The following is a 27,364-nucleotide window of genomic DNA, read 5'->3' on the forward strand; positions in this document are numbered from 1 at the left end:
CCCCAGTTCCCGGCAGGTGAGGAAGGGGTGCCTTGGCCCCAAAGACAGCGTCCGGGGCAGAACACACAGCCCTCGCTACAAACACATTGGTTGTAAAATGCATATTGAATTAAGAAACATCAAAATGTGAAAAAAGCATACCTTAAAAAGGTATATTCAGGAGTGTTTTTGGTATGGAGATGGCAGCTAGACTCCAGGAAGAACCAGAGCAGAGAACTGGAAATCCAGAGGCTTCGGAAATGAATCTCACTGTCCATCATTCAGGATTCTTCTCGAAAATCTGTTTTTCTCTTTTTCCTGATATCCCAATTTTCTTTGCTGAAGAGTTCAGCAAAGCCCATGTGGGAGGTGGATAATGCCCAGTGCTGTGCTGGCGAGTGTTTAAAAGCTGGGTCTCCGGAGGAAAAGAAGTGTGCACATACAGTCATACAATGTTTACTGAGATGAAGGATACGAAGGACAGTTTCTAGGCAATAATGAACGACACTATACTCTTTACTGTAAACTCCATATGGCCAATTGATTCTCACTGTTTTAAATGATTTTCGCAGAACTCCTAGCTAACCTGTGTCCCTAGCCAACCTGTGGCTTAATTGATGAACGCATCCAGCTCTGACATGAATACTGGTTGATATTTTTGCTTAAATAAATGAATAAAACAAAAGGCAAACAACAAAGATGGATGTCAGAACTTCACTTGGTTGTCAATGATTTGAGAGACTTCTAATTTTTTTTTTAATAACAAGACCACGTCTTCTAATTTTAATGAATGAAGGATGTAGTAGATGGAGGAAAATCAGAGTGTCAGCTTCTGTAACCTTGGACCACATAGATCTTATGGCCTGGTACAGTTTATCTGTCATTGCCCTCACCTGCTAATGAATAAAAAAGATAAAAAAAAAATACTTTTTCTGAAAACCTCCTGACACTGTCTTCTTGCTACTTCTCCATGGTTTCTTCTTAGGGAAACTTAAAAGGGATCTGGTTTCCAACGTAATGATCAAAACGTATCAATGAGAGACTTGTTTGAATCACGTAATGGTTTTCAAATCCTGGAAGAAGGTCTCATAAATCTTTGTCCTTTTTTATTATGTAACAACTACAGACAGGACACTTTAGATTTCATTTGTGTAAGTGGTTCTCAACCAGAGAGAGATTTTTGCCCCTCAAGAGACATTCGGCAATGTCTAAAGACATTTTTGGTTGTCACAACTATAGAATGGGTGTTAGTGGCATCTAATAGGTAGACTTAGTGACATTTCTCCTCCGAAAAAGAATTACCTGGCCCAAGGTTGAGAAATTGTGATCTGTATTATTAACGTTTTCCCCGTAACTTTTGTAAAGCGTAGGCAATCAACAAAACAATCAATCAAGTCCAGATTGGTAGGCTCTACTAATTTCTGTGGTGTAAATATTCCCATTATGGCTGATTTCAAGCTACCAAAGTGATGTCTTCAAGTGTGGGGTCAGCAAAAGATGTGCAGTTAAGCTGACCATTAGATAGTATTTCTACCACAAAGATGCAACGATCATAACCAATCCAAGAGCATAAATAATGGTAAAATGCAGAAATATAATTAGTAATGGGTTCTGTGTATTTATTACTTTTGTTTATAACATAATGTGTTTAACTGTAAACAAATACTTAACTTTTAACAATGGCTATGCTTAACAGCTGACTCACAAAATTCTTGAAGATTGAGCAGTGGGCTCTTGCCAGTCAGACTGCACTGGTCTGGCCCCAGCAGGCCAGTTAGATGGTGTCCACGACTCTCAAGTTCACACTTCGTGCTCGTGCAAAGACTGGCTCCATTCCAATGTCCGTTTTCTATGAAATAGAGTCTGGCCCAGATCAGGTCAGGTACCCGCCCTGGGTGTGACCACACGAAGCAGGCCTATGAATGTGGCTGGGTGCAAAGGGGGGCTGCCTGGTCTATTAGAAGTTTCCAGAAGCACCCCAGTGGGTGGGCGGGTGCCCGTGACCCTGCAGCAGACACTAACACTGGCTCCCTCTCACCTGATGTTTATCAGGACCCTGTGCAGACCAAGTTTCTGACTCAACCCCGTCACTCCCGCCTCCCCGCGAGGGGATTCCAAATTAATATATTAGATCAGTGGTTCTCAAAGTGTGGTCCCCCCTCACTTGGGAACTTGCTCAAAAAGCAAATTCTGGGACTCTACCACAAACCTGAGACATTCTGGGGGATGGGGACCCACAGTCCGGGTTTCAAAAAGTCCTCTGGATTATTCTGAAGCAGGCGGAAGATGGCAGGTCACTGTATGAGATTATATAGTTTTCAAAAAAGAAGTTGCAGGCAAGTGGGTGTAGCTCAGTGGTAGAGCGCATGCTTAGTGTGCATAAGACACTGGGTTCAATTCTCAGTACTTTAAAAATAAAAAGGTTACATTCTAGCCTTTAGGACAGCAACAAAAGTAACTCAAGTGGTTCTGATTAAATCTAGTGTTTCTTCCATTCTCCAGAAATGAGTCTTTTAGGATGAGTTACTCGAACAGAGGAATGATCTCATCAGTCATATACAAATGAACATATAATGAAAAAGAATATGAAAAGAAAAGATATGTATGTATATGTATAACTGAATCACTTTGCTCTACACCTGAAACTAAATTGTAAATAAATGACACTTCAATAAAATTTTTTTAAAAACCTGTCCAAAACAAAACAAAACGAATTACATACATACTGATTTTTACTATTTCTTCTTTTAGTTTCTGTGATTACCTTAAATAGTCCCATACAGACTACTAAATCATATTTATCTTATGTAATTTGACTTTTGGCTGGTAACATCCTCAAGGGTAGGGACTATGTACTATATTTGGTTTAGGCCACACAACCTAATATAGAACAGAGCTCACAGAAGACATTTAAATATTGATTAAATAAGTGTGAAGGTTAAAAAATTCTCTTCTTTGCCTAATCTTGTGTTTTCTTCTACTGGCATCATTTAAACTCTATCACACATAATTTCTAAAGTAGTTATGCTGAAACATTTTATAAAGAATTTCGATAATAATTAAATAGAACAGAAAATGACTGCTCTCTGGAATTTTGTCCCCCAAATTATGGAATTTGTACAATTATAGTATAAAGGAGAAGACTTGCCCAGAGTTCCCTTAACAGATAACAACCTGGTATTTTGATACGTTTTCTTCCAATCATTTTTATAGGTTTCTAGGCTCTTCTTACCAAATGGAGACTATATGCTCTGTTTCTAGTTTTAGTATCCCACTTTTTTACTATACACTGTGTCATGAGCATTCTCAGATCACTAAATGTCTTTTGAACATATTATTCAGCTGTGCGGATGCACTATGACTTTGTTTAACCATTTCCCCATTTACGACATTTGGGTAATTTCCAGTAGTTCAGTTTTTAAATAACTGTAATGCTGGAAGTGGATGCATACTCCAGAAATGAATATGAGTCCTTAGAATCAGGATTGATTGGTTCTCCTGAGTGTTTCTAAGCTCCCCTGGTTATCTTTTTCCCTCTTTTATATTGAAAAGCTTCCTCATCAGTTTGCTTGTTCAAGTACCCATCTCTCCCATTCTTCCATCTCAGGCCTTCATCAGGATTTAATGCATATGTTTACATAAACGGCAAAGTCAATGAAAGTCATATTTAAAGAGGGCCTGTTTACAGAAGTGCCTGTCTTCTCTGGTTTACACTAATTCTCTCCCATCTGGCCAGCTGTTCTTTCTCTGTAAACTTCCATTGCTGTTACAATCACCTGTGACAACTTGTGTCATAATTTCTAAGCCTTAAATCAGGAAAATGCTAATAAATTATTATTTGCTTATTGAATTGTAAGTGACTCAGGAAACAGATACCCATGTAAGAATCTTGCCGTTTATTAGTTTAAGGACCTTTTCTTTGTAAAATATCTTAAGATTTCAAAAGCCTAAAAATGAGCAAAGCATCTTAGGTCAGAGAGTGAATTAACTTCCTATGTTGATTTATTTCTGGCAGAGATATCTTTTAGGTGAACTATAACCAACACACACACAGATATAATAAAAATATTTTGTAAATTGAAGCAAAAAATTTTGTCTTTTATATTGCTTTATCAACCAACTGAACTGAATAATAATGTCTATCTTTTTGAGTGTGGAAATGTCAGCTATTTTTCAGTTATGATCTAACTAGAAATTTAAAAACAGTTTCAATGGCATAAAATCAAAAATAAATGCATAGTAAACAGTTTTTAGAGTCTTTTAAAAGTTAAAATCTCTAATATATATTTTTTTGCCCAATTTAATTGCTCTTCTTGGATTGGACTTTAAAAGATAAAAGAATTTCTGACTACATTTCTGATCATCTCACAGAAAATCTTGATTGCTGAACACATAACCAAAGAGATTATTATCTCAGTTTGTTGGGGTAAATGATCGATTATCACCAAGATATGTAAGCAATCTAGACCTAAGGAGAGACAAATTTACTTCTGAAGTGATTTAAATGGATCCAGTTGCCTAAGTTGACAGGAAATTCCACAGGCTAGCAATGCACGTCTTTCACTCTGTACTTATGAGTGAGTATTACTGTTCTGGGTTTCTCACTCTAGCACGTTAATTTTGACAAGCAGGTAACTTCAGGAACTCTGATGTCAACTTCTTCTATAAGGATCTGGCCTTAATTCAATAATTGTGTTGCGCTGAGGCTTTTGCACCTGAACTAGCAGTACAAGCAGGTACAATAACTTTTTTCTTCTTTTAAAGTTGAACCATAGTTGATTTAGGTATCAAACTTATTTTAAAAAATGCAGCATGGCTTCAGAACACTCCCGTTTCAGTCCACCGTCGTTCGTCGCTCTACCAGGGGGCGCTAATCCTCAGCGGCATCGCCAACAGCAGGCCCCCCCCGGGGCGCTCTTCCCCGTCCTCTCGCTCACCCCGGCTTCCGCCGGAAGGGGCCTCTGTCAGTTGTTGTCGTCCGGTTGTGGGGCTGTCTCCATGTAGTGGGTTCGCGGCGGCTGGCTGGGTGTGCGGGCTTGGTCCGAGGAGCAGGAGAGGGGAAGCTCTAGCTTAAACGCGGGCAGCAAGATGGACATTCTGAAATCGGAAATCCTCCGGAAGCGGCAGCTGGTGGAGGACAGGAAGCTGTTGGTGGTGAGGATCCTGGGGGTCTGGGGCGTCGGCGATGGAAGGGCTGAGTGTTTGCGTGGGGGAGGGGCGGGGGGCGCGGTGCCGAAAGGGTCCTCGCTGGAGCGGGCTTAGCGAGAGCCCCGCCGCTACCCTGGAGCGGCTCCCTCTCGGCCCACTGTGCCCTTGGCACTCACTCGGGAGCCTTTGGGATGGAAGTGGGAATCACAGGAAAACCCAGATTTTGGCCATTTTCGCCCCTTAACTGTCCCTTATGCTCACTCCCATCTGTCTGTATTTTTCGGCCGTGCCCCAGTTCTTCTGGCCGTTCACCTCTGTCGTTTTACTAAGGGTTTGTGCCCAACGGGGACGTAAAGGGAGACAGACTCAGAATTAATCTTTAGAAGCCTTTAGTTCCTTCTTTTTAGTGTTAGAAGTTTATAAATAGCTGAAGTAAAACCATCGAATCCCAGAAGTAGTGATTAGTGCAAGTGGATCGCGCATGCACCCAAAAGACAGTTCACCCACCAAAACATGGGATAAGGCTCAGGGGTAGGTTGTTAAAAAGCAGCTCGTATAAGGGGAGGCAGTGACTGTTTATTCTTCACAGTGGTTAGAATATTAGAATTTTCTTAAAATGATAGGGAGTTGGTTAGTGGTTACTTCATATCATTTTTGGGAAATAGCTTAAGTTTTGTTTATGATTTGCCTTGCCTCATAAGCAGGAAATACCCAGGTTAAGTTAGTCTTGCAAAATAAGCTAAATTGAGCTTTGACTGAATTGGTTTTGCCTGCTCAGGGAACTTTTAAGGCTGGTTTATGTATTTGATTTCTGCATCAGTAAAACCCGATTTAAAAAATTCTCACCCGTTCCCAGCGCATACAGAAGTTCATTGGTGAGCTCTTCCCTAAAGGAAAAGGTTAAGACTCTTTGGCCTGTTACTAAAGAGGAGAAAGATTGACGTGATTGTAGTATTTCTTTCATTTGACCTCCATCACTTTATTGCATAACAGCCCTGATCGCCTGTTCTCAAAGCTTTTGGTGTCAGGACCTCTTTCCACTCACCAAAATTACTGAGGGTCCCTAAAGTGCTTTTGTTTATGTGTTTATGCATATTTACTATTAGAAGTTAAAGCTGAAAGATTTTTTAAAACACAAATAATAATTCATTGGTCATTTGGAAAACAGTGTTCACTGAGTTGTGCAGTTCTTCGAAATGTTGAGATTTTACTGCACAGTACTTAAAAAAAATCACATTACAGTTAACCCTTGAACTACACTGGTTTGAACTGCGTGGGTCCATTGATACGCGGATTTTTTCCAGTAAATACTTCAGTGCTACATGACCAGGGTTGGTTGAAACTGCAGATGCGATACAGAGGGCTGACTATAAAGTTCTATGGGGATTTTTGACTGCTTGAGGATCAGTGCCCCTAATCCCCCAGGTGTTCAAGGGTCAGCTGTGTTTAATATCACTGATCTCATGAGTAATGTCTCCAAGTATTGGGAAGCCGTCAAGCTTATGGTGATGGATCTCAATTGTCCACAATTTAAATTTTCACTAGAAAGCTGAAATTTTGGCAGAGGCAACAAAGTATCCGTTGTTTCCTTGAAGTGACAGGCTCATTTTGTTCAGTTTTTGGAAGTTATCTGCCAAATACCAGAGTCTGAATAACTATACAGTTGTCCCTCCATATCCATGGAGGATGAGTTTCTGGACACATTCCACCTCCCACCCCGCCACTTGGATACTAAAATCCAAGATGCTGAAGTCCCATGTTCAAAATGGTATAGTATTTGCATACAATCTACACACATCCTTCTGTATACTTTAAACCATCTCTAGATTACTCGTAATACCTAATACAATGTAAATGCTATGTAGTTTGCTGGGCGCAGCCAATTCAGGTTTTGCTTTTTGGAACTTTTGGGAATTAAAAATGTTTTTTGGAATATTTTTGATCTGCAGTTCATTGTAGCCCCAGAACCAGAGAATATGGAAGGCCAGCTGTAGTTTGTGTCAGGTGTTCTTTCACGTAGAAGTGGTATTCCATAAAAAGAAGAGGCTGGTTTAGTTAACAACTCAGCCACCCACGTGCTTTTCCTTCTGACTCCCATCACACTTTCGTATGAACGAGAAGTGCTTTATGTATACTTCTGTTTGTCACACAGGATATTAAAAAGATGTGGTCAAGGAGCAAGGCTTAATAAAATCAGTGCTTTTACTGCTTTATCAAGGATATAGTTAAGTGATTAAGTGCATCAAGACTGCTGGTACAGTTCAGTGCCACTGTCTTGATTCCTGCAGAGGCTTCAGGAGACTTACTGTTGCTTTTCATCCTCTGTAAATGGCAACACAGTGAGCAGGCAAGTACTGCCTTAATATTGAAAATAGTTTTGACCTCATGGACCCTCTCAAAGGGTCTTAAGGACCCCAGAGGTCTTGTGGACCACACTTTGAGAACATCTGACTTAGGTCTTTGGATGTAAGATAAGTTGGGATTGTTAGCTTGGTAAACGGCAGATTTCATAATCATCAAACTGTAAAAGCTCTTGGTCAGGTGGAGCTAATTAAATAGAATGTTATTTAGCAAATGCCAGGGTTGGGGGGAGGTTTGTCCATTTTTGTAACTTAATATTTTTGTCTGTAACTCAGGGGCCTTTTTCTTATGATGAGTGGCTTCAGAGTATTTGGAAAAGCTAATTTAGATGTTGGAATGCATAGTGGGTATTAGGGCCAGGTTTTGAAATCTGAAGTGCTTTAGAGGGAAAACTGAATCACAGAAAGCTCAGCTCACTCTCAGGGTTTACAGTGCCTGCCCATGTTTGCATCATCAGGTTCTTTGTCATGGAAATAGACCAGTCTTTAAAAATGATCAATTAAACACTAATTCTACTTAATTGTTTTTAATTTATCAGTGTATATAAACCATGTCTTTTATTTTGTAATTTAATGGTTGATTTAACTACTTAGGTAACCCTGGCCAGAAGGTAAGACTGCTTCCCAGTTAAGACCAGCAAAGGATATACATGAAATGGGGGTTAAAATACCAAAAATCATAGTTCCAGTAATAGTCATCTGCAGGGCACAAGTAGTAATCCAATATCTCATTTAATTTGTGCAGAAGTCCCGTAAAGTTTCTGTTACTCCCATTTACAGACAAGGAAATTGAAGCTGAAAGAAGTTAGATGATTTACAGAATCGCACAGCTGGTGAGAGATAGAGCCTGAACTTGAATCCATCTCTGCCACTTTGAAGCTTGCCCTCTTAACCACTGCAGACAGGCTGTTTGTTTATCCCCACCCTGTGAACGTAGAAGTAGTTTGGATAAGGTTAATCTAAGAATTAAATTGCTTCACAATTAGATTAACACGTGATTTGTATTTTTCAAAGCACTGTACTCTGCTTTCTCATTTGAGCTTTACAACAACGCTGATGGGTGTGTAGGGCAGTTAATGTGCTCTTTCCATGGACGGTGAGGTTGAGACTTGGGGTTACATGATTTTCTCATTGCCCCGTGGTCAGCTGGAGAGATCCTCAGTCCACCCCCTCCTTGTAGGTGAGCGCCGCAGCGTGACCTAGGAGACTATGTGGAACTGGACAACTTTTTTACGCCTGGGAAGACAGTCATTTGCTTTGCAGCTGTGTAATTTTATAGAGAATCGTTCGCTTTTATAGCATTTATTTTTCTGTATCATAGTGTCTGTCAGTAACTTTCAAACTTTTTTCACTGCCCCAGCCACAGTAAGAAAGAAGTTTATATTTTGATCTGATACGTATGAAAAAAGTTTCAGGCAACATTTTTTTACCTTAACTACGTGTTATTCTGTGTAAGTTTCATTGTTTAATCCATTCTGTTTCTTAAAAAAAAAAAAAAAACGCTAGTTGGGGAATCAGTGAATTCACTACCCTGTCTATAGCTGGAAAACTCCTGTCTGTGTTGTTTCTCCAGAAGCACCACCCCCTCTTTGGTCACTTTGAGTGGTGTCCCAGCTTTTTATTGTTAGTCTGATGGTTGGGTAGTAAATGCGCAGCTTCATCAAAGCTGGAGGAGCTCCCGACACAGCCCCCCACCAGTTGGGCTTGGTGCACTGCCTGGTGCCGCTGCTCGGAGGTCCGTGTGGTATCCTTGTGGCTGGGAGGCCAGCGCCTTGGGGCCCAGTGTGGATGGAGCGTCGTCTACTGCAAAGCCTCGTTTGTGGGGAAGACCTGGCTGCTGCAGGGATTCGATAGGGCTTAGTTAGCACTTGGATCAATTGTAGTTGTGAGGATGCGCTTTGGGTAGAATTTTAGCTTTGTTTTTCCCCCCACTATGTATTGAATGTTTCCTGTTATTTCTCACCTTTCCTCTGTTAAAGTGGGTGAGATATTGGCTCTGTGTTGGATCAAACCTTCCCCTTAGACATTGGATCCCAACTTTTATCTTTGTTCGCATCATCAGAACCTGAATATCACTTGTCTCTTTTCTTCCTGTGCCCTCAGAATCTCTACTGGCTTAGCCCCATCAGCACCCAAACATACAAATGTCTCCCATCTCTCTCTCTCTCTCTTTTTTTTTTTTTTTTTTAACACAGTTGTCTTTTCATGACAGCTGAGCTTCTTAAAATGAATTTTGTTTCTCACTCACTCCTTAACCTGATTTCTGCCCCCACGATCACACTGAATCTGTGCTGACCAGGGACCACAGTGACCCCCATGCTTTCTTAACCTCAGCAGCAGTTACACTCTTGACTGTCCACTGTCTTCGCTCTTCCTTTGGCATCTCTCACACCATAGCGTCCTATTTTTTCTTCTGCTTCTCAGGCTGCTTATTCTTGATCTCCTTTACAGATTTATTCTTTTCTTTTTAATTGCTTGGTTTTTTTTTGTCCCTTAAATGTTGGTGTTCTCATTTCACTAAAACTTCTCTTTAATTTCATGTTCGTCTCTAGATTTCAGTTACCATCAGTATCAGAGGTTCTGAAGTGGAGCCTTTGGATGGACTTCAGAGTATCCATCAGCTCCTTGAAAGATGAACTATTTGGCATGTATGTATGTATATGACCCCTCTTCTCCTCCTGCTGTTGAGACTGTTAAAGAGATCTTTGACTCACAGAGGTCAGGATCTAATCACTTCCAGGCTGGTGAAAATCTCTGCGCCCAGTAATCCCTGGCACCAGTCAGCTGTGCCAGCTCTCCTGAACCGTTTCCACTCGCTCAGGTCTTTGAACTGGCCTCTCTCCACGCTCATTCCTACCTCTACTTGCAGTGCCTTCTCCAGTCCTCTCTTCTCTCATCCTCTCCAGCGCCTCTCTTTCTTCAGTGGTCAAGGGGAGCCTTTCACTGTTCTTTTTAGTATAGTCAGAAAGCAGTGTGGTAGGGAGTTTGCCCTGCTGATCCCATGTTTTGACATTTCCTGCAAAGATTGTTTTCCTCAACATTTCACTGTGAAAATTTTCAAATGTACGGAAAACTCAAAAGAATTGTACAGTGAACACCCATACGCCTACCTTCTAGATTTTGCAAGTAAACCTGCAGTTAACATTTGAATATGCTTGCTCTGTCATTTAGCTGTCCATCTGTCCATCATGGTATATCCATCCATCAGCCTGTCTAGCATTGCAGAGACGACCTCCACCTCAGAACAGTACAACAGGCAGAACATTTTAGGATGGTGGGAGGTAGCTTCTCCATAGTTTGACAGTGGGTGCTCACAAGCTGCGTCATTACCGTTTCACCTGTCACACACACAGTAACCATAAAACCTGAGACACCACTTGAAATAACCACAGGTGAGGCGGCTTTTCTGGAACAGCAAATCCATAAACCGGTGTTTCCCAGCTGCAGATAGGGTCGTGAAAACAATGTGCTGATCTGTGTGCATTTCAGACTAATTTACAGACAGTGGTACACTTTACCCCTGAATATGTAAAATAGCCAAAATGTGATTTGGCATGTATATTATTAATTAGTGTTCATTATTTGTTCTTTTCTGGGTACATATGCAAAAATTTACATATGAAGAAATATACAAGTTGTAAGTGTACCATTTAGTGAATTTTGACAAGTGCATACCCCTGTGTAACCCAGTCTGTATCGAGATGCAGAATATGACCCTCATTCCACCTCCTAGTCGCCCCGACCACCCCCAGAAGCAGCCAGCATTCTGATTTTGTTCCACCGTCCATTGGTTTTGCGTGCGCTAGAACGACACGTAAATGGGATCTTGCTACGTACTCTTATGTTGCACTTTGTCTAATCAGAATGATGTTTTGAATTTTATCCATGCTGTTGTTTGTATCTGTTGTTTATTCCATTTATTGCTGATAGGTATTCCTTTATACAAATGTACCCAGTTTGCTGATCTGTTCTGATGATGGGTACCTGGGCTGTTTCCAGGATTTAGTGAGTCTGAAGAAAGCTGCTGTGAACCCTCTTGTGCAAGTCTTATATTTTCATTTCTCTTAGGAAAATGCTGGAGAGCGAAATTGCTGGGTCATGGGGTATATTAGGGGTTTAATTTTATAAAAAGCTACCAGACCTTTTCCCAGTGTGGTAGGACCGTGTCGCACCTCCACCAGCAAAATAAGAAGAGTTCAGATGCTCTCCACTGTGTCAGTAATTTGTGTTGTCAGTCTTTCAACTCCAGCCGTCCCGGTGGATGTGTTGTTGTATCTCATTGTGTTTTTAATTTGCATCTCCCTGATAATAATGATATTAAGTACTTTTCGTGTATTTTTTGACTGTGTATCTTTTGTGAAGTGTCTGTTAAAATTGCATGTATAATTTTTAATTGGGTTGGTTGGTTTTTTTCTTACTACCTTGAAGGAAATCTTTATATATCATGGTTGCTGGTCCTTTTGTCAGATACATGTTTTGTGAATATTTTCATCCAGACTGTGGGTTTTCTTTTCATCTTCTTAAAGCAAAAGCTTTTAATTTTTACAAAGCCCAGTTTATCAGTTTTTTATGGTTATTGTTTTCTGTATCCTATCTATGAATATAAAATAGTACAATCTGTTGGAAAACAGTTTGACAGTGTCTCAAGAGTTAAACATAAGCCTGCTATGTGATCAGGCCATTCCACTCCTAGACATGTACTCAAGAGAGTAAGATACTTTCTTATAATATCTTCTAAAAGCTTTATGGTTTTCTCTCTTGTGAAAAACAGTTTAAAAAATTTTTGAATGAATATTCTGTATGATGTGAGGTAAGGGCGTGGCCTGTTTTTCCCATGTGCGTATCCAGGTGTTCCAGCACGATATACTGAAGACATTTTCCTCTCCCCTCTGGATGGTTTTGGCGTCATCAGAAATCAGTAATAGTTTAAGTGTGGCTCTGTTCTGGGTGCTCTGTTCTCTGGGAGTAATCTGGTGATCCTTATCGCCAGTGCCACGCTATCTTGATGGCTGTCGCCTTCTGGCCGGTTGTGAAGTCGGGCCGTGTACACGCTACCACTTCTGCCACTGGTGTTTGTTTTTTTATTAAATTGTCTTTCTCCTCTTCCTTTCCTCCTTCTCCTCTTCCCTCTCTCCTTTCCCTGGTTCTTCTCATTCTCCTGACTCTTCTTGGGCTATTTATTTATTTATTTTTAAATTTTATTTGTTTTTATTTTTTTATTGAAGTATGGTTGCTACAGTATTATCTGTTACAGGCGTACAGTACAGTGATTCACACTTTTTAAGGGTTACGCTCCATTTATAGTTATAAAATCTTGGCTGTATTCCCCATGTTGTACAGTACATCCTTGTAGCTTATGTTACACATAATAGTTTGTGTCTCTCAGCCCCCTACCCCGATATTGCTCCTCTCCTCTTCCCTCTCCCAGCCGGCAGCCACTGTTCTTTCTCTCTGTATCTGTGAGTCTGCTTCTTTTTTGTTATATTCACTAGTTGTAGTTTTTAGATTCCACATACAGGTGAAGTCATACAGTACTGTCTTTCTCTGTCTGACTGATCTCACTTGGCCTAATGCCCTCCAAGTCCATCCATGTTGCTGCAAATGCAAAATTTTGGCTTTTTATACTGGAGCAGCAGCTTTATTGAGGTATAATGGACATACAGTAAATCGCCCATATGTAGAGTGTCCAGCTTGGTGAGTTCTGACACGTCTACACTGTGAGGCGACTGCTGCAATGAAGGGAGTGAACAAGCCCATCTGCCCCCGAGCACCTGGGTGCCCCTTGGAAATCCCGCTTCCCCGCCCCTCCCTGCGCCCTCCCCACCCGTCCGCAGGCGGCGGCATCTGTCCTCTGTTACTTCAGGTTAGTCTGCGTTTCCTAGAGTTTTACGTACATGGAGTTGTTCAACATGCTCTCTCTCTCACCGGTTTTCTTTCAGTCATCCTCATAATGTTGCGATTCAGTCATGCGTTCGTCCTCACCAGGACCTCACTGTTTTTGCTACTGAGCAGTACTCTACCATTGATTGTATGGACATGTCCCAGTTTGTTGCTGATGATGGGCATTCGGGTTGTTGCCATTTTTTGGCTGCTACGATAAAGCTGCTGTGAACACGGTGTACAGGCTTTTGTTGGGACATACATTTTATTTTCTCTGAAAATGCCTAGGAGTGGGATGGTTGGACTGTATAGTAAGTGTATGTTTAACCTTATTTCCTTATAGAGTTTGTATAAGACAGAGTTATTTCTTGCGTACATTTTAACATAATTTTGTATATAGTCATATAAATATATATAATTATGAAGCAAATAGAATTCACTGTGCAAGGTAGCTTTTGGTATAATTTTCTACTTTGGTTAACATCACTGAGGAAACATTGTCTCGCCAGCGGATCCCTTGACAGTTTACAGTCCTTTCACTTTGAAAAGCATCGTGTCTCTTTAAATTGTATTTGGGTGCCCAGCCATTTGGTTTATTACTTGAGACTTTTAAGGGTTATTTCCATTCTTTAGCAAGATGTTGACCCTGCCACATGGTTTGTGATCTCACACTTACTGTCTTGCTTTGCGTATCCAGGCTGTGTGTGTGTTAGTTCTCCAGTGCTTTTCTGGAGAATTGTTGATGATGGTTATGTCTCATTTACATAAACACTGAAAACCTTCGCATAACTGAAGGAATGGTGATTCTGATTAAGGAAATGTTGACAATCATGTTGCACATTGTTGTTAACTTCAACTTTCCTTCGTTAGCATGGGCCGCTGTTCCGGGTTTGTGCACTGCAGACCTGTGGATCTCAAGTTTATAGTCCAGACGGTACAACCTGGACAGAGTCCAGAACAACATCTGTGAAGCACTGGGCAGGAATTAGGTTCTGTCTTTAAAAGGAGACGCACCCTTTATGTACACCGTTCAGCTTGTCTCTAAAATCTGCCAGGGTGAAAGGCCCAATGGAAAATGTATACGTTATGAAATGATCAAGGGACTGCATTTTTAACATGTTGATCGTCACGGCACCCAGATCTGGGTGGCAGTTGTGTTGCAGGAGCACCTGATCCACAGTGGGCAATCAACATGTTTAAAAGAATAATTTTATATATGGCATAGAAAGAACTAACTCTTTTTTTTCTTGCCATAATAGATTTAGGGCTTGTCTCTTGAATATCACATCATATTAAGACAAATACCTGTGAACTATCTTTTTCCTAAAGAAGCTCTCCAAAACCATTCTATACCTAGATTATTTTTAAAAGTTGATTAATACAAATATAATTAATCATTCCATAAGATTCCAGATGATAAAAAAGAATTTGGACACACCCTTGGGCTCTCTTGGTCATGAGATTTAAGATGTCGGCTGTAGCTATCATAATTTTTGCTTGATTGGTTCTGTTAGGAGAAATAGTCAAAGCATCCTCTGTGTGGTTCATAATGAATCTATTTGTAGAAACTGGATTCAAACACTGGGAAATTAAAACAACGTGAACATTTGAAAGATGTGGCTGGTTTCTTTGTGCTCTTGGATATGCCTGCTAAAATGATGCTGCAAGGAAAATACCTCGCATTTAGACTGGAGGTGGAGGACAGGTGGTATGTCCACTAGGAAATCAGTATAATCTCTGTGGAACCAAAAAACTTTACCGATTCTTGAAAAACTGAGGAGTGTTTTCAGGTTATTGATCAAGGGACATGAAATTTTACCCAAAGACATGTTATTAACTTACTTCTTTCTTCAATAGGAAAATAAAAAATATTTCAAGCGTAGTGAACTTGCAAAAAAGGAAGAGGAAGCATATTTTGAAAGATGTGGCTGCAAGGTATGAATGCCTGCTTTTATGTTAAATTGTATATTTCTGAGCTTAAATTTGTACAGCTGTTGTTAAAGTGACAAAACGATTGATCTCTGTTCAATTTATCAATGTTATACATTAGCCTATAAATGAGAAGCCATCTGGAGAGGTATGAGTTTTTGTCTTCCTGTTTTTTTTGTTTTTTGTTTTTTTTTTAAATCTTGAATTCAGGAAAATACATGCATGACCTTTTGCTTGGAATGGTTTGGCTTTTTGTGGACAGCATGAAGTGGCTTGAGATCAAAGCTTGAAATTTTTTTTTTTCTAGATTAAGTCCTGGATCTGATGCTGCCTCATTTTTATCACCACCACCACTCCTCTCCCCACCTCTCCCAATAAAAGTCCATTTTAAAAGGGTTCAAAAAGTTGTATTCATTCAACAACAGTGGCATTAGCAGTGGTATTTTCCCTGCTTTCTCCCGAATATTGTAAGCCATTGTTTTTATGTTTGCATTGGTAATAATCCTTTTTGGCCCCCAAATACCTCTGCCTGAGATACAGTGTCATGTAACATTTATATGCTTTTGTGTAATAAGGTATCACTTTCAAACACTGCTTAGTCTATTGGATAGAAAGTGTGATGTTGAAATATTTGTTAGAAACAAATGAGTTGTCTGGAAGACTTTGTATATTTTAGAAGCATGACTAAAATTATCTATGACATTACCTAGTTGAATAGTGTATTGGGGTTTTTATTGGGAGGGGTTAAAGGTTACGAGGTGAAGTTATGTTTAAATTATTTTAAAAGAAGACTATATCTACTTTAATAACTTTTTAAAGACAGTCTGGAGGTTCTGTTGAAATAGTTTTGACAAATCATAAATTTGAAATCAACTTTTTGCTTGTGCAACCTCAATATAAAATAATATTCTTGTGCATGTTATGGGGAAAGTTCTGGAAATTAATTTTATCTGGCATAGCATTTCTAGAAGGAAGCATGAGGAATGCAAATGGTATGTATATGTATTTGGTTTCATTTTGTACTGTTGGGAGAGGGCAAGTGTTAAAAATGCAGTTGTACTTCTGATAGGTTTCTAAAATATGAAAGTTTATATTTGCATTTTGATATTTTCCATAAATATATTGATTTCATTTGCCTCGGAAATTAAAATGAGTTTGTATAAATAACCACCGAATAGATATTCAGGCAAGAAGAATTCTCATCTCTCACTTGCCTGACATTGTCTAACCCACACTTGATCTAGAATAAGAGTCACTCGCCACGGAATTAGCCTGCTGACTTGTTACTTTCCCAGATCCCTAAATTTGAACCTTTTCAACTTTTTGATAAGGTAGGAAAATAATTCGAAACAGTGGCAGATTCGCTTTGTTTGGATTGCGTCACTGACATGGCAGTACTTGCTTTTCTAGAGGAAAGCACTGAAGCAGAATAGTTACTGTAGAGATGCCGGTAGTGCTGAGTCCAGCTGACAGAACGTCTCAGATCTTTTCCTTAAAGCTATTAACTGCCGTTCTGTAGTTTAAAATGCTTTTCATCCCAAAATTTTGGGTGAAATACCTGCTTTTATGCTTAAAAAGAAAGCACAGAGTTTTCTAAAGCATTTTTGATATTTCGTTCTCGGTAGTAATGAAAATATGCATGTGTTACTATTATTCCTTTATAAAAACTAGTTATCATTTTTTAAGACTTGATGCTAATTTGGTTTGTGAAGATATAAAAGTTTAGTTTTTTTACCTAAATTTTATGTTAGCACCATTAACATTGTTAACATAACCTTTAAAAACTATAGAATCATAAATTATGTAATTTTAACCATATAGCCTTCCTTAATTGCATGTGAGTTTTTACTTAGTGTTGATCTTCTTTGATCTTACTTCTTTTAGCCTTTTAGATTTGTCATATGGTCAGATGGAAAACCATGTTTCAATATCTTTTTACAGACCACAGAGTGGGGCTTATAAATTGCTGAACTCAATTTTCGTAAACTGTGGCTTGGGCGGCAGACTCAAGAAAATATATGAAGAGGTTTTTTTTCCCCTGCAGGTTCATGTGAACAAAAATGTGCACTCTGTGTGGTATGGGTAGAGCGGTGCTGGTTTTCGTTGTTTTCCCGCAAGGCTTGTAGCTCAGTTTGTGGGCGAGTTCTGTGTCGCATCGGGAAGTTTCTGCCTGTCCAGCAGTGATTCCTGTGCACTTGGAATAACACCTTTCAGAAATCAGGTTAGGAAAAAGCTGGACCTTGCGGCTTCACAGGTTTTTGTTAGGAAGCAGTTCTTTTCTTTGGTCTTCATTTTAAACCCAGAGCCAGGATCAAATAACCCTGTAAGATGATTTTCTCAAAGAGGAGAAGCATGCTGACGGTTTTTTAAGAAGAAAGTAAAAATTACAGAGTCTAGGGAGAAGGTGAATGTAAATTTCAGTTTTTGATTGTGGAAACCATCATGCTCATGTCACTCTTTCGTAGCCAGAATGCTGTCCCCTGTGTGCACTTCCCACTTAGGGCATTCCTGAAATAGACAAGTGTGAAAAGCTCTCATAAGCATGTACATTGATTATGAGCTCTTTGCTCAGAGAAATATTTAGAAAACCTTCAGTACTTAAACCATGTTTAATTTCGGTGGATAACTAATGTATGGAATGATGAAGATTAACTATATTATATTTTAAAAGGAGAATTTCGTTTCTTTTGGCTATTAATGTAGATACAGCCAAAAGAGGAGGACCAGAAACCATTAACTTCATCAAATCCAGTATTAGAACTTGAACTGGCAGAAGAAAAATTACCCATGACTCTTTCTAGGCAAGAGGTAAGTTTAAATATGAGTGTTTCATGAAAAAAAAATCTACAGCATTTGCATTTATCTCTAGTCCTTTCCAGTAAGTTTTATGTCATTATTTCCCATATAAGGTGATTTATTGAACTCAAATATTGTGCAGCTAGCCAGTTTTCTTCATGAGGTTCTAAATTAATCTCTGCTTTTTTTCATGCTGTTATCTTGAATTTTTTAAAGAATATATCCTTCTAAGCTTTAAAAACTAAACACATTCTAAATAAGTATAATTAAATGCATATATTCTTAATAATTATACTTATTTGTCTAAATTATTTTAAGTAATATACTATTTTGTGACTTTCTCTTACTACATCTAAGTCAAAATATAGAGATTTATATAGTTTTTTATGACTTAAAAAATAGTCTCCCATAATATTTGAAAAACTACTTTATTAGTTTTAAAACCGGTTCTTTATTGATGGTCATTTAGATTGCCTCAGCATTTTACTGTTATAAGTCATACTGAGATGAATGTGCTCATATAGATGTCATTGCATGCATAATACTTCCTTTGGAAATTTTTCCAGAAGCATAGATTTCTAGAGTCTGTTCTAAAGACTGAAGACTGCATACACGTCTAAGGCATCTGCTCCATGTTACCGGAGAGTTCTCCAGATGTGTTTGCAGACCAGCTCATATTCTCACCTGTAGTGTGTGCCTGTCTCCTGGTCAATAACAACTATAATTTTCCTTAAATAACAACAAAATTTCAAGATATTCATATGATATAAACAGTTAAAACTATAGACAAGAGTACACAACAAAAATGAACTTTGAGTAAAAGGAAACTTTCAGAGGACAGGGTGGTTGACTCTAGAAGCTGGGGTGTGAAAATTGGATGAAGGACTTTTGAATACTTAGCCTGAAGAGGATATTAGAGATTTTTCAAAAGATCCACTGGACCCAACTCTAATTTTGAAAAAGAATTGAATATTCTCTGTGGTTTCATAAAGTAGAACCGAGATAAACGGGTAGAAGTTTGAAGGAGGTAGCTTTTCATTTATTTTGAGAAACAAAACATGTTTGTCCAAAAGTGTGATGGGCTGTTTCATGAAGAGGTGTGATCTCTGTCGTTTGTCAGACAAGCACCTGACGGACATGTTTTCGAGACCATTTCTGTATTGATGGGAGATAGCTCCAGGTGACCTCTTAAGATTTTTTTAATACCAAGTTTCAGTTAATCCAGTTTGAGCCTTGCCAGTGGTTTCTAAGTGTCAAACTATTGTTCCCAGAGAACGGTCTTGGTATTTTTCTTTAATTACAACTTACGTTCTTAATTATAATTTTTGTTTGTCCTTTTTAAGTAATATAACATGTATATAAAGAGTGTATAAAACATGTGCAATATAGTGGATAACTACAAATCAATCACTCATATAACCATCACTGAAATCAAGAAGGAGTGTTATCAGCCCATCAGAAGCCCTGCATTTTTCCCCCACCCCAATCATAATTTGCTTTCTCTTCTGAGGGACTAAGTTTTGGTTTTAATGTAGTATTGTAGTGCCCTCCCTCAGCAATGGTCATTGAGATATCAGCTGACTCCAGGCTTTATTTTTCTTTCTCCCTATAAATGCTATCATGCCTTCCTATCTGAATGTTTTTGTATGTTTTCTGTTAACACAGATTGGTACATTCTGAAGCACTCCCCAGATGACATAAACCGTTAGGGCTGTTAAAGGTGTGACAATAATTTGGTATATCTGTTCATGGAAAACTAAAGAAAAGACAAATATAACTTACTTTTTGCATCTACATTTCAAAACAAGTATTTGGTCTCCTAAAATAGGAATTACTGTTACTAATGATATAGGGAATACTATTGTTGTTTGATTTTTTTTTTTTAAATAGGTTATCAGAAGATTGAGAGAAAGAGGAGAACCAATCAGACTGTTTGGAGAAACTGATTATGATGCTTTTCAGCGTTTAAGAAAAATAGAGATCCTCACACCGGAAGTTAACAAGGTAAGAATTCAGAACAAAGCTGTCAGAACAAAGCTAGAAGAGAATCCCTGTACCACATGAATGAGAGTAGTATGGACTTTGAGTCTGACTAATTGCATTATTATGGGCAAAAAAGGGAAAAAAAGTTGCCAGATGACTGCTGCTGAATGTAAGCTTTCTTTTTTTTTTATATATATGTATTTTTATTGAATTATAGTCAGTTTACAATGTTGTATCAATTTCTGGTGTACAGTAAAAGGCTTCAGTCATACGTGAACATACATATATTCATTTTCACCATAGGTTACAAAGTATTGAATGTAGTTCCCTATGCTATACAGTATGAACTTATTTGTCTATTTTATATACAGTAGTTAGTATCTACAAATCTCAAACTCCCAATTTATCCCTTCCCATCCCCACCCCTCCCGTAACCATAAGTTTGTTTTCTATGTCTGTAAGTCTGTTTCTGTTTTGTAAATAGATTCATTTGTCTTTTTTTTTTTTTTAGATTCCACATGTAAGTGATATCATATGGTATTTTACTTTCTCTTTCTGGCTTACTTCACTTAGAATGATAATCTCTAGTTCTGTCCATGTTGCTGCAAATGGCGTTATTTTATTCTTTTCATGGCTGAGTAGTATTCCATTGTATATGTATACTACAACTTCTTTACCCAATTATCTGTCGATGGACATTTAGGTTATTTCCATGTCTTGGCTATTGTAAATAGTGCTGCTGTGTACATTAGGGTGCATGTATCTTTTTGAATTAAAGTTCCCTCTGGATATATGCCCGGGAGTGAGATTGCTGGATCATATGGTAAGTCTGTCTAGTCTTTTGAAGACTTTCCATGCTGTTTTCCATAATGGCTACATCAAACTTGAATGTAAGTTTTCTTTAATTTTCTTTTAAAAAGCACACATTTTAAGCATGTAGTTAAGTGCATTTTGACAAATACATGTAAGCGTATAGCCACTAGCCTTATGAAGGTATATTTTCATCACACACATGAAAGTTCCTCAGCACCCCTTCTTAGCCAGTCCCTGTGTTCCTTCTCCTCCACACCTGGGCAACCACCTTTGAAAATTCTGTCACTTTAGGTGAATTTTGCTTGTTCCAGTGTTTCACATAGGTGGACTCACAGAGTGTGTGTCTGGCCTCAGGGTAATGTTTTTCAGATTCATCTGTGTTCTCGTGGGTGTTGGTAGTTTGTTCCTTTTCATTGCTGACACTCAGTCGTACGATGTGTTTCCGACTTTGGACTTGTCTGAATAAAACTGCTGTGACATTCTTACACAAATCTTTTTTGGAACTGTGTTATTTCTCTTAGGTAAATATGTTTTCTATCTGTCTGGTAAATACTTAGAAGTGGAATTCCTGAATAGTAAGAGTAAATGTGCACTTCACTTGTTAAGAAGTGCCAAATATTTCCAACATTTCATCAGTGTTACTGTTAATCTTTAAAATTTGTAACCATTCTCTTGTATGTATGGTTGTGCTTCATTGTGGTTCTATTCACAATTCCCTGTTAACTAAAGATTATGAGCATCTTTTCATAGACTTACTGGCATATCTTTCTCTATGCAGTGTATGTCTTTTGCTTATGTTTTAATTCGGTTGTTTGTCTTTTATTTTCGAACTGTGGGAGTTCTTTATGTATATTCTGGATACAAGTTTAGATATTCTTTGCCAGATACAGAGATTCACGTTTTGCGTCTGTTTCTTCCTAGTCTAGACTTTACCTGTTCTCTTAATGGTGTGTTTTTTTTTTCATGGGCAGAACTTTTAAATTGTGATGGAATTCACTTTATGTTTATTGCTTTTGGTGTTTTGCTTAAGAAATCTTTGCCTATCCCAAGGTCTTAAAGAGTTAGTCTTCTGTATTTTCTTCTAAAACTTCAATAGTTTTAGTTTTACTTTTAGGGCTCTGATCTTGTTTTATGACTCAGCTTATGGTCTGTCTTGGTGAATACTCTGTGGGCTCTTGAAAAGAGTATGCTTTATGCTTTGGATAAATGTCAGTTACAATAGTCTTGTGCAGATCTTCTGTGGCCTTATTTATTTACCTGCTTGCTCTTTGCGTTACAGAGACAGATGTGGTTATTGATGGCTGTGTAATAGAGCATCCCAAAACTTGTAGCTTAAAACATTTCATTCTTATAAAATCTTTCTCAGTCATCTGTGATGATAACAAACCACCCTGAAACCTAGTAACCCGAGATAATTTATGATTCTTTCTCACAGTTCTGGGCTCCATTGGGCTAAAGCTGGGCAGCTTTTTGCTTGGCGTCTTGCATGTGATGCAGTCAGGTGAGGGCTGTGGCTGAGACCATCTGAGGGCTCCTTGGACTGACCTTCTGACCTAGCATACTGCCTTACAGATGCATTTGCATTGTAGCAGGTGTCAGCATTTCCTTCCTTTTTAAGGCTGAGTAGTATCCATCGTGTGTATGGACCACATTTTGTTTATCCACTCATCCTCGAAGGACGTACAGATTCCTCCCACCTTTGGGTTGTTATGAGTAATGCTGCTACGAGTACGAGTGTAGACATGCCTCCTCCAGTCCCTGCTTTCACTTCTTTTGCAAATAGTCCCAGAAGTGGAATTGCTGGATCATTTGGTGATTCTCTTCTAACTTTTTTTTTTAAAGCATAAATGAATTTTGAAAATTTTCTTCATTTATATTATAAATGTTCACAGCAATTTGTTCTTTATTTTCAGTAGTCCTGTCTAAACTTTCCTAACCTAAATTCTGGGGAAGAGTAAGTGGTTTTGTAATGCTTCATTTCACCAGTATTTGCTTCTTTTCTGTATCCTGAGTCACTTTCCTTATCAAAAGATAGTCTAAAACGCCAGTGTGAACTACTGAATTTTTTGTTACTTAATTTTTCTACTAATGTTTTATTATTTGAAAAATCTTCTAGCTTTTAATATTAATTTATTACAACCTGCTGTATTCTAATCTTATTCAAGCTTGTCTCAAATACTAAAGAGCTTCTTATTTGTACCTTTTTTTAATTGAGCTATAATTGACATATAACATTATATTAGTTTTAGGTGTACAGCATAATGACTTGGTATTTATATATATTGCAAAATGATTACCACAATAAGTCTAGTTAATATTCATCACCATATATAATTCAAAAAAATTTTTCTCTTGTGATAAGGACTTTTAAGATCTATTCTGAGTAACTTTCAGATATGCAATACAGTATTGTAAACTTTAGTTACCATGCTGTACATTATATCCCTGTGACTGACTTATTTTATAACTGTAACAGCCTATGTTAAATCAGTAACTTAAGTCTGAATGCATTCTGAACTCTGCATTTTTACTCCCCTCCTCCCCACATTTTATGTTTTTGGTACCACATTTTACATCTTTTTGTCTTGTGTAACTAATTTTTGTAGTTACAGTTATTTTTACCACTTTTGCCTTTTGATCTTCGTACGAGCTTTATAAGTGATTAATCCACTACCTTTACTACGTGTCTATTTCCCTTTATAAGATTTATGCTTTGATGTGTTTTCTCGTTACTAATTAGCAGCACCCTTTCTTAACAGCTTAAGGAAGTCCCTTTAACATTTCTTATAAGGCTGGCTTAGTGGTGATGAACTCCTTTAGGTTCTGCTTGTCTGGAAAACTCTCTCTCCTTCAATTCTGAATGATCACGTTGCTGGGGAGAGTGTTCTTGGTTGGAAGTTTTTTCTTTTAGCACTTTGAATATATTGTGGCACTTCTTCCTGGCCTGCAAAGGTTCTGCTGAAAAACCTGGTGATAGTCTTGGAGGGGGGTTCCCTTGTACAAAACAAGTTGTTATTCTCTTGCTACTTTTAAGATTCTCTCCTTGTCTTTAATTTTTTTTAATTGAAGTATAGTTGATTTAGAATATTGTGTTAATTGCAGTTATATAACATAGTGACTCAGTATTTTTGCAGATTATACTCCATTATAGGTTATTACAAGATCCTGGGTATAATTCCCTGTGTTAAACATTATATCTTTGTTGTTTCATCTATTTTATATATAGTAGTTTGTATGTATTAATCCAATACCCCCAATTTGTTCCTCTCCCCTTCTCTTTCCCATTTGATAACCACAGCTTTGTTTTCTGTGTCTGTAAATCCTGTTTTGCATATACATTCGTTTAATTTTCTAGATTCCACGTAGAAGTGATATACAGTATTTGTCTTTCTGTATCTGACTTAATTCACTAAGGATAATGTCTTCTAAGTTCATCCATATTACTGCTAATGACAGAATCCCATTCTTTTTTATGGCTGAGTAATATTCCATTGTGTGTGTGTGTGTGTGTGTGTGTGTGTGTGTGTGTGTGTGTGTGTGTGTGTTCCATTATGTATACCCCCCCCCCCATCTTCTGAATCCAGTCATTTGTTGAGCACTGGAGTTGCTTCCATGTCTTGGCTATTGTCAGTAGTGCTCCTAAGAACATTGCAGTTCGTGTATATCTTTCCGAATTATCCAGATTGATGCCCAGGAGTGGAATTGCTGTATCACATGATAGTTTTATTTTTAGTTTTTTAAGGAACCTTCATACTGTTTTCTATAGTGGCTGCACCAGTTTACATTTCCACCAACAGTGTATGAAGGGTCCCTTTTCTCTACATCCTCTTCAACATTTGTTATTTGTAGACTTTCTGATGATAGCCATTTTGACAGGTGTGAGGTGATACCTCACTGTGGTTTTGATTTAGATTTCTCTCTAATAATTAGTGTTGCTGAGCATCTCTTCATGTGCCTGTTGACCATCTGAATGTCGTCTTTGGAGAAATGTCTATTCAGGTCTTCTGACCACTTTTGGATTGGGTTGTTCGTTTTTTGATATTAAGATGTATGAGCTGCTTGTATGTTTTGGATGTTAACCCCTTGTTGGTCACATCATTTGTAAACATTTTCTCCCATTCCATAGATTGTCTTTTTGTTTCGTTGATGGTTTCCTTGCTGTGCAAAAGCTTTTAAGTTTGTTTGGGTCCCATTTGTTTAGTTTTGCTTTTATTTCTTTTGCCTTAGGATACTGATTAAAGAAAACATTGCTACAATTTATGTCAAAGAGTGTTCCCTTTATGTTTTTTTCTAGAAGTTGTCTGTAACTTTTGACATTTTAATTACAGTGTGTCTGAGTGTTGGGATGTTTACCTTTTTCAGGTGTTGCTGTACTGTTTGCCACAGCAGCTGCACCATCTTAACATTTCCAGCAGTGCACGAGGATTCTGTTTGCCCATATCCTAGCCAAGTTGTTATTTTCTGTTGGTAACAGCTCCCCCCCTCCTGGGTGTGAAATGGTATCTCTGTGGTTTGATTTGCATTTCCCTAATGACTAGTGATGTTTACTTACTGGCAGTTTATGTTGTCTGGTCAAGTTCTTTGCTCGTTTTAAATCACATTGTTTTTTGTTGTAGTTAACTCTAAGAGTTTTATAGTTTTAGCTCTTACCTTTAGATCTTTGATCCATTTTGAGTTAATTTTTGTATGTGGTATAAGGTAAGGGTCCAGCATTTCCATTTTTACCAAATGGTCACAAACTAGAAGTGAATAGAATGTGGACTTTGCTGGTTTGTTAGAAACACAGTGAAATCCTAGGATATAGTTGAGACCCGGCTTTTATTCTGTTGACATTTTTTGAATGTTTGGGGAGTTCAGAGTAGTTGCAGTGAGCTTAGACATTTAAATGAACCAGGAAGATGGGTTACAGGACTCTAGTTGGGGGCCTGGTCACATTAGCTAGGCCTCATTAGAAAATTACAGCATTTACGCATATTCTTACTTAGATTTGTCACTCATGTTTTATTTTTCTGACTGTCAGACTAGCTCTTATGTGTACATTCTAAGTTTAAATATGTCCTTAAGAACTGACTTTAAATGGACAATGGTAGCTGTATTATAAGTGGAAATCTTATTGAGTCTCTTCTTGGAGAAAAAAAATGAATTGTACTTTATTAGAGAAAAAAATCAGCAGTGAAACGTCAGTGAAGTTTCGTGCAAAGTATAATTGTTTACCTTTCCTCAGGGATTGAGGAATGACCTGAAAGCAGCCTTGGATAAGATTGATCAGCAGTACCTCAATGAACTTGTGGGCGGCCAGGAACCTGGAGAGGAAGACACCCAGAATGATCTGAAAGTTCACGAGGAAAATACCACAATTGAAGAATTAGAGGTAATCTCTTCACCACCTTCCCTCATCCCCCGGATCATGCCTTTCATTCCCTGAGCTCATCAGACTGTACAGTTCAAAGCACACTGTTGTCTTTGGTCATTGCAAAGGCCTTTCTTTTATATCATGCTTTTTGTTTATTCACTCCCTTTTTTCTCCTTTTCCACTCACATTCCCCTACTACCTGCCTCCAGAAGTAATCATTCTAATATGTTTGATGTGCATCCTTTTATTTGTTGGTGGTCTTGTAAAACCAGTGGTGTTTTGTATGCATGTATTTTGGAATACATAAATGATATTTTACTGTGAAATTCTTCATTCTCTTTTTTTAAAAAAAATTTTTGGGGAGGTAATTAGGTTTATTTATTTATTTGTTTTTAGAGGAGGTACTGGGGATTGAGTCCAGGACCTTGTATATGCTAAGTATGCACTCTGCCACTTAAACTATACCCTCCCCCGTTCATTCTCTTTTTTACTTACCTTTTTTCCATTTAGAACTTTTTAAAAAAGTACTTTATTTATTTATTATTGTGTTATTTAATTATTTAATTTTGGCTGGGGGGAGGTAATTAGGTTTATGTATTTTTTAGAAGCAGTACTAGGGATTGAACCCAGGACCTCATGCATGCTAGGCATGTGCTTTACTGCTTGAGCTATACCTTCTCCCCCTAGAACTATGTTTTTTTTTTTAAAGGTGTCATTTTCTGTCTTTTAGAACTATGTTTTTAAGTTCCATTCTTGATACCTTATGTACGTCTAAATCTTTGTTTTTAACTGTTACATAGCATTTTATACACTGTGGCATTCATTGCTTTGTACCTTTTGCTCCCTCAATGACAGTGAGATTGCTCGCAGCTCTGTTACCAAATACAGTTTTGTGACAAACAGTAATGCTGGATTTATATGTTTAACTTGTCTGAGTACTGCCAAGTTGCTCTCTAGTTTACCAGTCTCAACACCCACCAGCAGCGTCTGTCTTGTATCCCTACTTCTCTGCCAACACTTGGCAATGTCTTACTCTCTTATTTTTGCCAGTGTAGTGAATGCAGAGTGATATATGTAATCTTATTTGAGAGTAATGTTGTATTATCCAGATATCTAGCATGAA

At 38.2% G+C, this 27,364-nt stretch overlaps 1 protein-coding gene across 3 annotated transcripts in view; it reads left to right on the forward strand.

Moving 5' to 3' along the window:
- The first annotated feature begins 4,922 nt into the window (after positions 1-4,922).
- Positions 4,923-27,364, forward strand: part of PRPF18 (pre-mRNA processing factor 18) — a 40,414-nt gene continuing 17,972 nt past the window's right edge. Inside the window, exons 1-6 of one of the 3 annotated variants that reach the window (XM_032473724.1) lie at positions 4,923-5,133; positions 15,225-15,302; positions 15,418-15,444; positions 18,000-18,104; positions 19,983-20,096; positions 26,113-26,259. In XM_032473724.1, coding sequence (XP_032329615.1) covers positions 5,068-5,133; positions 15,225-15,302; positions 15,418-15,444; positions 18,000-18,104; positions 19,983-20,096; positions 26,113-26,259 — 537 coding nt within the window. In that variant the 5' untranslated portion in view covers positions 4,923-5,067. The remainder of the gene's footprint in view (positions 5,134-15,224; positions 15,303-15,417; positions 15,445-17,999; positions 18,105-19,982; positions 20,097-26,112; positions 26,260-27,364) is intronic. The other 2 variants (XM_014559774.2, XM_006173653.3) reach the window with 2 other exon arrangements.

The sequence above is a fragment of the Camelus ferus genome, chromosome 35 (assembly GCF_009834535.1).
Source record: "Camelus ferus isolate YT-003-E chromosome 35, BCGSAC_Cfer_1.0, whole genome shotgun sequence".
NCBI classification, from domain to species: domain Eukaryota; kingdom Metazoa; phylum Chordata; class Mammalia; order Artiodactyla; family Camelidae; genus Camelus; species Camelus ferus.